A 9,840-nucleotide genomic window follows, 5' to 3' on the forward strand; every position below is an offset into this window, starting at 1 on the left:
CCCATCCCATCCCATCCCATCCCATCCCATCCCATCCCATCCCATCTCTCTCTTCATTCCATCCCTTTTTCCACTCCATCCCTCTGACCTTGGAGCCATCTCCATGTGATGGAGATGTGGGGCTCACCTGAAAGGCAGCCGCCAGCTGCCATGGGGACCAGCAGCTTTATCTGGGCAGGAATGAGGAACACCACATCCTGGAGGGAGATGGTGGCATTATTTACAGCGCTGAGCTAAAGAAGGGAATGCAGTGTGGAGCTCAGCACCACGTAGGACATTCTGTGGTGTGAACGTAGAGCTGCAGAGAGCTTTCTGGATGTCTCCTGCATTCCGTGTGCTCGTGGTCTTCCTCAGCCCCAAAGGCAAGGAAGGGTGGGGAGCAATGAGACCATGGCCCCTGCGTGCCTATAGCCTTGTGATATATGGCGTTGGTTGACCTTTTTATGGGAAACCCATGGGCCAGGAGAGCAGGGAGGGCATGGTGTGATCCAAATAAGTGCATTTCCAAATGGGAGGCTTGCAGCACAGTTTTCCCCATCCTGAGGGGCAGAGCCTCAGTCCCATAGAGGACACAGATGGGGCCGGAGGCAGCGCCCTGCTAACTGCCCGTCCTGCTCTGCCTCAGGTGACCTTGAGCACGGGCTGTTATCTTACTTGTGAAATAGGCACAAGATAGCTGCCTCCTCTGAGGGAATGCAACGTGTGAGCATCAGCAGAAGCGCCGGGAGCGGGGAGCAGCCCCAACCCACACCTGGCTCTGAAAATGCCTTGCATTGCGGGGCTGGGGGGGAGGGGGGGCTCAGGTGCAGCGGGGCTGTGGGTGCTGGTGCTGAGGAATTTGGGCTCGGGGCTGGCTGCAGGCTCTGCCTCCCATTGCTGAGCCCTATCCCCCCCCGAGGCTCTCTTCCCACTCTTTGAATTAGCAGAGCCATCAGTTGTGAGGCTCTTTGGATTCCAAGAAAGGGAGGTTTTTCAATTTGTAAAATTCCCCCCCTAAATAAGTGTGGGGAGGAGGGGGGCAGCCCTGCGGTGTGCAGCTTCTCCCTCCGTCCTCTGACAGTGTGGTGTGAGGTGGTGCAAAGCTTTGGGACACTGCTGAGATGGGGAGGATGGAGGGGGGGCTGCTTATGGGGCTTGGGGGCTGCACCTGAAGAACGATCATGATTCCAGGAGGGCAGGAGCCATCACTGCTGGTGCACTGCTGCTGTTGGGTTGCATGGCCTTGGGCAACTCATTAAGGCCAAAATGCTCCAACTGAAGTGATGGGAGATAAGCAGTGAAATAAAATGCCTCTTTGTTAAGGGTTCTGAGGTCAATGTCTTCAGGAGTACTCAGGTGTTTGGGATGAGGATGGCAGTGCTGGAGGTCCTGTCACCCTGGTTAGGGAGCTCAGCCTGCTGGTGTTGCGATGAATGCTGCAGATTGGATGCAGCCAGGCCCATGGCTGAGCTCCAGCAACAGGAGGCCAGCAGCGAGCTGGGGCTGCTGCTCTGCATGCCTTTAAACCTGAATAAATCATTTCAGGCCCATGTGTTGTTTCACTTGCATGAAATCTACCCTGACAGCTGTGGCAGAAGCGTGGGGCTCTGCCCTGAGCCAGGCTCAGCAGTGGGTGCTTGTGGGCTGCTGGCATCCCCAGGGGCACTGTGTGCTGCCAGGGCAGCAGGAGGAAGCACTTTGCGTGTTCCCTTTGGTCAGTGTGGGTGGGTTCACCCACGGGGCTGCAGATCATTGTGGGTCACATCTGCCCGTGCTCTACAGGGCCGTCGGTTCATGCAAGACTGTTCTGAAAAGCAGAGGAGTTGGGGTGCAGTGAGCATCTCATCTGACAGCAGCGACACATCCACGTGTATGTAGGTGTGTATATTGATGCATGTACACATCTGTCCCCTGGAGGTGACCCCCAGCACCAAAGCCAGCACCCAGACTCACACACGTGGAGCTGGGGCAGGAGGATCCTGATGATGTGCACTATGGGGCTCTGTGTCCCTGCCCTTCCTTGATTTCACCCCAGTGAAACCAGTCCTTGCTGCCCGCTTATGGGAACCTTGCAGTCATTCAGCCCCTGCACGGCCCTCAGCATTTTTGCAACTGCTTTGCCAAATTGACATTAATTGTGGAAGGGCAGGAAAATCCTCCAGCTCCAGCTCATGCCCCAGGAGCAGAGCACAGATGGAGGAACCCGGGGAGTGCTTTGCTGTGTCGGGAAGGGCGTGTGGGGCTGTGGATCACTGCTGACTTCAGCACATCCCCTCGCTGCCTGCAGCCCCTAATCCTCCCTACGTGCAGCCTCACAGATGGCCCCAGGTCAGGCAGAGACCCACGGCCCTGTGTGACCCCAAAGTGACACACGGCCGGGACAGGGAGCAAAGGGCACTGCGGGGACCCCGAGGAATGGGTTTGAAGGGGAAGCATCAATGCGTGCTGTAAGCAGGTGGACAACAGAGCTCAGGAATGGGGAACGGCACGTGCTGATTGCACATCGCTGGTGGTGCCCACAGTGCCACAAAATGCCATTGGTGTCCCCTGCAGTGGGCTTTGCTGAGGGCTGGTTGGAAGTGAAACGATGGAGTAGTGAGTAAAGAGGCAAAGAATCGACGTCCGAATACTTAGTAACATCAGCAGTGCATGGTGCCATTGGAGATGATTTGCTCTGCCTCCTTCCTCATGCCACCTCCTTAGCAGGTGTCAGTGGATGCCCTGCAGTGCAGGGTGAGCAGCCCAGGGGCTGAGCATGGTCCCAGCACAGCAGCAGACGGGGAGCAGGCAGAGGTAAGGCTCAGTTTGATGCCATCACCTTATTTTTCATATCTAAAATGCTCGAAGGGTTCCCCGTAACTTTGAACGCTGGGGTTTATCCTGTTTGTCTTAAGACCAATTGCAACATCTTCAAGTGGCTGAAACTGTATGCAGTCAGGCCCAGCTCCGGGCTAATGGGGCTCTGCTTTGGGATAGAACCATTGCACAAGGACAGGCTCTGTCCTATGGTTTTCCATTTGGGAATTAGCATCCTCAGGTGGGCGTTCTACTGAATTTTGCGCATTGCTTCAATCAGTGAAGGGGAGCCTGCAGCTCAGCAAGGTGCACAGCACAGAGCCCAGCATTGGGGCTGGGAAACCTCTGACATGAAGTATGGCAATGCAGGGTCACAACAGAGTGAGGGCAGAGCTCAGTTCGGTCTGGTTTCTGTACGGTCTCCACGCTCAAGACGCTCTGCCGGGATGAGCTGGTGCCACCGACCACATAGGAACTCACTGAGTCACACAAGGCAAATATTTTTCCCTTTGATTTTCACCCTGAGAAAAAATCTAGAGCTGACCTTGTTAATCCCACGCATTACAAACCTCCCCCCGTCCTTTATCACCTTTCGGCTGTGGGGTAGAGTTACCAGCTTAGCACCTCTGCTGGCTCCTGCCAGCATCCTGCCTGGCGCCCGGCCACTTCATTGAGTCTCCAGGTCTTCCTGGAGCCCTCCTGGGCACCCAACCCTCCTGTATTGCCCTGACCATCCTGGGCATCCTGATCCCATGGCTGTGCTGCAGGAGCTGCTCTGCACACACAGCAGTGGGAAGCAGCTGCATGCTCCGACCACCCAACACACAGCTAGGGAATGACCCCATGATTGAGTCCGGGTGGCTCTGGTTAGTTCAGAAAGGACAACAATCCAAATCTTGGGGAGCTGTGTGTGGTCTGTAGCTGCAGCAAACACCCTGCTGTTCTCCATCCCCTTGAGCTGGAGTCCATTACCTCCAAAACAGCCCTTCTCTCCCTGCTTCTCCATCTCCCAGGCCACATCTGAACCACATCTGGCCACTGCAAGCAGGGTGAGCTGCAGCTGGAGTGATGCACAGCACAGGGCTGGGTGCTGCACCCCATGGGTGACACTGGGCTCTGATCTCACTGCAGACAGGCAGCAGCACAGCCAGCTGTGGGACAGGGCCTTTGTCTGTCTGTTTTGGGGGCACAGATAAAAACAGCATGGGGGAGGAAACAGTTAATGCCCTTCTCCTCTGAATATTAAGGGACAAATCCTCTCCCCGGCTTGGTGCCCAAATAAACAGGCTGAGAGCATTGCGTAAGGAGGAGATGGAACACTTCTGCATGCCTTGCTGGGACCTGGCAGGTGAACTGCAGAGCTGGGGCCCCTGCACCCTCAGCACCCCGTGCCCAACCTGTGCTCGGGTTTCACTCTGCCCTGCTGCCTCCTGCACACAGCAGGCACACGGAGTGCTGACACTGATGTCACAGCCATGGGTGGGCATTGCTTGGCTGGGAACAGCTGCAGTGGTGATGTTGCAAAGGGAAAGGTGAGGGTGATGCTGAGCACGGCTCCTGCGGGAGTGAGCCTGGAGGACGCAGGAGGCCCTGATGTGGAGACCTCCACAGGTGGGCACAAGGCAGGGCGCACGCTGGGGACATCAGGGAGGCATCACTCCATGTTCTGACAGCTCGTGATGAAGCAAGGAAGGTGGCACGGGATGGTGGCAGGAGGTGGCTGCAGCCATCAGGCTGTCCTGCCCCAGCCCTGGGCTGTGTCCCAGTGCAGCTGCTGGAAGGTGCCCCATCAGAAGCTGAGCTATGCCCTAAGTGCAGCGAGTGCAGCTCCCTTCGGGCTCCCTCTGCTGATAGCTGCTCCACCAAGGCCATGCCACTGTGTGCCCTGGGTGACTTCTCTTCAAAATTTGCACAGGAAAAAAATCCAAAACAAAGCAACAAATGACTCCCAAAAGCAATTCTCCTCCCAGCTCCTGACGCAGGGCTTTGCAACCTCAGATCCCTCCCTGTGCTGTCAGAACACTTTGCAACCAAACGTAGAAACAAAAAGGAAATATTTAATTTTCTTAGGAAAAAAAAAAAAAAATGAAAATCCCTGACAAAGTGCTTTGCAGAGGCTCCTCATCAACGTGGTGGGAAATGGAAGACGTTTTACAGAGTGGGAGAAACTGAGGCACAGGGCGGTGATGGGTGCAGCAGCCGAGCATGGGGGGATGCAGTGCTCTCAGAGCTGTGCCACCCAGCAGCCCCTCTCCTCTCCTGGCAGCAGCTGTGGGGTCTGTGCATGGCGAAGGCTGCAGTCACCCAGCGATGCTCTGGAGGATGTCCCATGCTCCAAAGGCACTGCCCAGCATCCTGGCACCATTACTGTAGGGTCGCTGGCACCGCAGGGACACCCCTGTTTGGGTGCCAGGTGGGTGGAGAACAGAGCTCACCAGGGGTCACTGTGCCTCGGTGGCTGATTTGGGAGAACAGATCCAAACAGCAGGAGCTGGGTGCACAGCCCAGCCTGGGCACATCAGGAGGTGACCGACCATCCCATATCCAGGCCTGAGGCAGAGCCCTGGCACAGCCAGGGGACACGGAGCCCCAGGCAGGATCCCAGCGTTGGCATCACAGCATCAGGGTGCATGGGATGCTCAGCCACGTGTGCAGATCACAGCACAGCTCCGGTGCTGGACTCAGCAGCATCTCTTGGTGGGTTTGTCTTCAGGAGTGAGCTTGATGGAGTCGGTTAAATAACTCTCGTAAATCCCTTTATACTGGAAAAAAAAAAAAAACAACAAAAAACAAACAATACAGAGAAGGGAAATGATGAGCGGAGCTGCCGCAGCCTGAGCACAAGCAGATGAATGCGAGCCAAGGAGAAAGCAGCGCAGGCTCGCTCCCAATTTGTGGGTAAGGACAAAATCCAGGCAAAAGGCACGCGGCTCGGAGCGGAGCCGCCGCCCCATCGGCGACACGGGGACACGAAGGACGGCCGCTAGAGGACAGTGGTGGCACACCATGAGCAGAGCGACAGCGATTCTTGCTCCTTCCCGACTTGTTAGAGATGGCTGCACGGAGCAGGCAGTGCTCACCGTGGTCAGGGCTTGCTTGGCAAGCGTCTCGAAAGCTTGTGCCACGTTGATGTTGTTCTTGGCGCTGACTTCGAAGTAAGGGATGTCTTTTTCCTTGCACCAGGCGGAGGCAAGCTCTTTGGGCACCTGCAGGATGGGATCCATGTCACAGCCCTGCATGGACACTGCCTGCTGTCCCCGTGCTCCCCATCACCCTTACCTCCCGGTCACAGAGGTCTATTTTGTTCCCCAACACGACCATGGGGAAGTCGTGATCCCTCGGGATGACCTTCTCCAGGAAATCATCTCTCCAGTTGTCCAGGGACTCAAAGGACTCCCTGTCTGTCACATCGAAGGCCAGCATGCAACCATCAGAGCCCTTGTAGAAGGTCGACACCATGGACCGGAATCTCTCCTGTCCCCCCGTGTCCCAGATCTAGGGCAGAGAAAGGCATGGACACACCAACAGGCATTTGGGGACACGGGTGTCGCGGGGGCAGGACAGCAGAGTGCCTCACCTGCAGCTTCAGGGGGGTTTTGTCCACTGCGACGACCTTGGTCAGGATGCTGGCGCCCAGCGTGGTGCGGTAATCTTCATAAAAGGTCTTGTGCACATATTGGTGCAGGAGGGAGGTTTTGCCCACACTGGTGGGATGGAAGGAACACAGGTGAGGGCTGTAAGCTGCGGAGCCAGGCTTGAGGGGTTGGGTGCAGCCAGCATGAAGGCCGTGCGCCCATAGGATCCCAGACTGGGGCATGCATGGGGTTTCCCCATTGCCCTCCCTGCAAGGACAGCGTGGGGTTTGGGCAGCACACAGTGTTTAGAAGGATTTCGCACTGCTTAAAAGCAAAGAGAGACTCAGCAGCCCCAGGGATCTGTGTGGCTCCTTACCCCAGAGCTCCTATGATAATGATCTTCAGATCCACCTTTTTGCTGGCGTCCATGGATGGGCCCTGCGGGGACAAGAAGAGTCACACACTGAGCGCTGGCAAAGGGACAACCAGTGCTGGAGGTGCAGGAGCAGCTGTTGGCCCCTGAAGCCCCCCCCTGCTCCCCCCAGCACAAGATGTGAACTGAGCTGTGCCAGGAGCAGTGCTGGGAGCAGAAACCCCTGTGCCAGCCCAGCCCACATCACCACCTGGGACTGCTCCCCATTGCCATAGCACGCCTGGACATGCTGCCATGTGAAAGCCTGCCGTGAGAAACCTCCCAGCCCTTCTGTCTGCTTCTGAAGTGCAACTCCCTGCTCATAAACCTGACGAACAGGGAGGGGGGAATTGCATTTATGAAAGGAGATCGTGGCTGGGTGGCGTTCCTGGCTGCTCTGAGCACTTCAGGAGTGCTCTGAAAGGCAGGAGCTTGTGGGGGAGATGTGACCTCGGTGACAGCTTCAGTCCTGGTTAATAATCACTGCTGAGGGCAATGCCCGTGTCAGGGACTTGAACCCTTTGCTGCCTCTTCAGCACCTGTAGGAAAAGCCCGAAACTGGAGCTGGGGTTTTGCTTCGGATTTCTGCACAGTCCCAGCGAGCACCAAGCCCTGAGCACAGCAGCACCCCCTCCCCAGCCGGGACAGCGCGCAGTTCCATCCCTCCCCCCCAGCGCTGCTCGCACTGCAGCGCCAGCCCTGCTCTGCCAGAGAAGCCCTTGAAGCCCTGGAAGCGCTCGCTAATCCCTGCATTTTTTCCCGATGCGTTGTCCGGCTCCGCGCCGCTCTCCATACACAGGGCGTGAGCACCACGCTTCCTCCGCCAGGACGAATCGCCCACCCGGATCCCAACTTTCCCACCCTCCCCATCCACGATGCTCACCGAGCCCCGTGCCGAAGTTCACCCAGCCCTCCCCGTCCCCGTGCCAGCCTTCCCAGGGCCGGCAGTTTTATATCCCGCCCCACGCGTATCCCAAAGCTTTGCTCCGAAGGGGTCTGAGGTTTGCGCACCCACCTGTTGAGGCATCGTCCTCCCGGGCCGGAGGTGCGGAGCTCTTTCGGGAAGAGCCAGAGGAGGAGCAGGAAACGGCGTTGGCCCCAGCGTTGGTTCCTTCTGCTCGAGGGAGGGCGGCTGCGTTCCCCCGCGCCGTGACATCAGCACGAAGGGGCCGGGAGCTGCGGGGCGGGCGGTGGTTCTGCGGGGCTGGGCTGGATCGTGGCGCTCAGCATCGCTTTATTGCACGGAAACCAGCGCGGACTTTGCTCGGTTGCTCTGCTGAGCAGCGCGGTGGGGTTGGAAGGAGCGGGGGCTGCAACGGTCCGCTCCCCCATCTCAGGGGCTCTTTGCGGCTCTTTCGTAGGCAGGCGAGGTCCGGAGCAGCAGCGTTCGCAGCCCTGCTGGCCGTGCCGTGTTCACGCTCAGCCAGCACCCACATGTGCGCTGCCATCCCATGCACAGCCCGGAAGACGGGGACGATGACATTAGGAGCCCTACGCTCAGATTCGGCGGCAGCTCCTGGAGCAGAACGCGCGCAGCACACGAGGAGGATTTTATCGCTCTCCTCGCTCAGCAAAACAGATCTACTGAGCGCGGGAGCACGCAGCCGCTCCCAAGCACTGAGACATCTCCCCATGAGCATCGGCACCCAGTGTGAGGTGTGTGCTGCAGAGACATCGCAAGAACTCCCAGTGCCACGTCTGCAGAGCTGTGCTTGGCGGTAGGAGCAGCGCCTGGGAGCGATGCAGGCATGCAGGGGCAGGTGCTGAGCGTTTGCCAGGGGTGCAGAAGGATTCAGAGCTTCCCCGCCCTCTTTTGTGAACCCCCAGCCTCCCTCACCATGAAGGGCAGCCACAGGCTGCTGCATTTCTGCTGCCTGTACTCATTTTTTGCTTTGCTTGTTGGCTGTCCCCAGCACCAGGGTGAATTCAGGAGGTGTTCCTGGTCACAGCCCAGCAGTGACTCATGCTCAGCAAGGCTGGAGCTTCCCACTTGCAGCCTCACGTGCTCTCTGTCAGAGGACAGCCCTGACCCTGCTGTCCCTTCTATCTGCAGATGCTCCTCAGGGGATCTAAGAGATCTCCGTGCTCAGCAGGACAAACTCTCCTCCTCCTTCCCAGGTGTAATTTTGGGACCTGTTTGGCCTGAAACTCTGCCTTTCCCCCACAGGGCAGGCACAGGGAGTGGTGGGGAGGTGGGAGAAGCACCTGAGCCTCCGGCCTGCGGGCAGCTCTCTGTCTGGTGGATGGCACTCCCCAAGAGCAGCTCTCTCCTGCCTTCTCCTGGTCCCTGTTTGTTGCCTTTTGTGCTGCTTCACCTTTCCCCTTGCAGGAGGACTCTGCGGTGTCTGTTGCCCCAGATCTGTCTGTCCTCCTCCTCCCCATGTGCCCATCAGCCTGGCAATGGGTGATGCTCACCGGTCAGATGATCCCCGTGTCTCCATGTCACCAGAGATGGGCTGTGTGGTTGCGTTACCACAACTGATGCCCACTTCTGCTTTTGTGCAGGAGGGCCTGGCCCCATCAGAAGCCCAGCCTGGGCCGGTGGCAGCTCTGGTTTTGCATGGTTTCTGATGAAAAGGGATTTTCCTGGGCTCCTGCTCTCGTCACCACTCTCAGAGCAGTTGGGGCAATCTTCGTGCAGTGCAGCACAAAGCAGTGCTGTGGGCTGATGCCCTGACAGCTCCCTTGCCTGCTCAGCAGCTCCTGCAACCACAGCTATCGTCCTGCTTGCTTCACCCATGGTCAGCAATTCCATGAGCAAAGTGTGGGAGTTTGTGCCCTGTGACAAGGAGGAAGGGCTTGCAGCTGGGAAACAGTGAGGCACAGGATGGCTGCAGGCAGAGGAGAGACTCGTGGGCAAAGAGAGGAGACGTCATCCCCTGCAGCAAGCAGAGGCCACAGAATGAGGGAAGGGGAAGGAAGCAAAAAGTATCCCAATGACCAAAGTATTCTCTATGAGTTGTGCAGCTACTCCTGCTCTCCAGGGACAAAAGGAGATTCCTACTGAGATACTGCTGGAGCAACACCCCTGAGCATCGGCTGGGTGCTGAGAGCTGTGGACCTCTGTCCACCTCTGCT

General features: G+C 57.7%; 1 protein-coding gene across 3 annotated transcripts; it reads right to left on the reverse strand.

Annotated features, from left to right (window-relative positions):
• Positions 1-4,812: 4,812 nt before the first annotated feature.
• RAB7B (RAB7B, member RAS oncogene family) lies at positions 4,813-7,931 on the reverse strand. 3 transcript variants are annotated; one of them, XM_042812988.1, is made up of 7 exons: positions 7,778-7,863; positions 7,213-7,301; positions 6,727-6,788; positions 6,353-6,479; positions 6,055-6,270; positions 5,856-5,981; positions 4,813-5,537 (listed from the first exon to the last, which is right to left on the reverse strand). In XM_042812988.1, exons 3-7 carry the CDS (start codon positions 6,777-6,779, stop codon positions 5,457-5,459), a joined length of 603 nt encoding a protein of 200 aa, XP_042668922.1. In that variant the 5' UTR covers positions 6,780-6,788; positions 7,213-7,301; positions 7,778-7,863; the 3' UTR covers positions 4,813-5,456. The 3 variants fall into 3 exon arrangements, with proteins under 3 accessions (XP_042668922.1, XP_042668921.1, XP_042668923.1); XM_042812987.1 differs by lacking the exon at positions 7,213-7,301 and having other exon boundaries at positions 7,778-7,931; XM_042812989.1 differs by lacking the exons at positions 7,213-7,301; positions 7,778-7,863 and adding an exon at positions 7,646-7,673.
• Positions 7,932-9,840: the final 1,909 nt, after the last annotated feature.

This window comes from Centrocercus urophasianus, unplaced genomic scaffold, assembly GCF_019232065.1.
Source record: "Centrocercus urophasianus isolate 14NV4802_14NV808 unplaced genomic scaffold, USGS_Curo_1.0 seq_133, whole genome shotgun sequence".
NCBI lineage: Eukaryota > Metazoa > Chordata > Aves > Galliformes > Phasianidae > Centrocercus > Centrocercus urophasianus.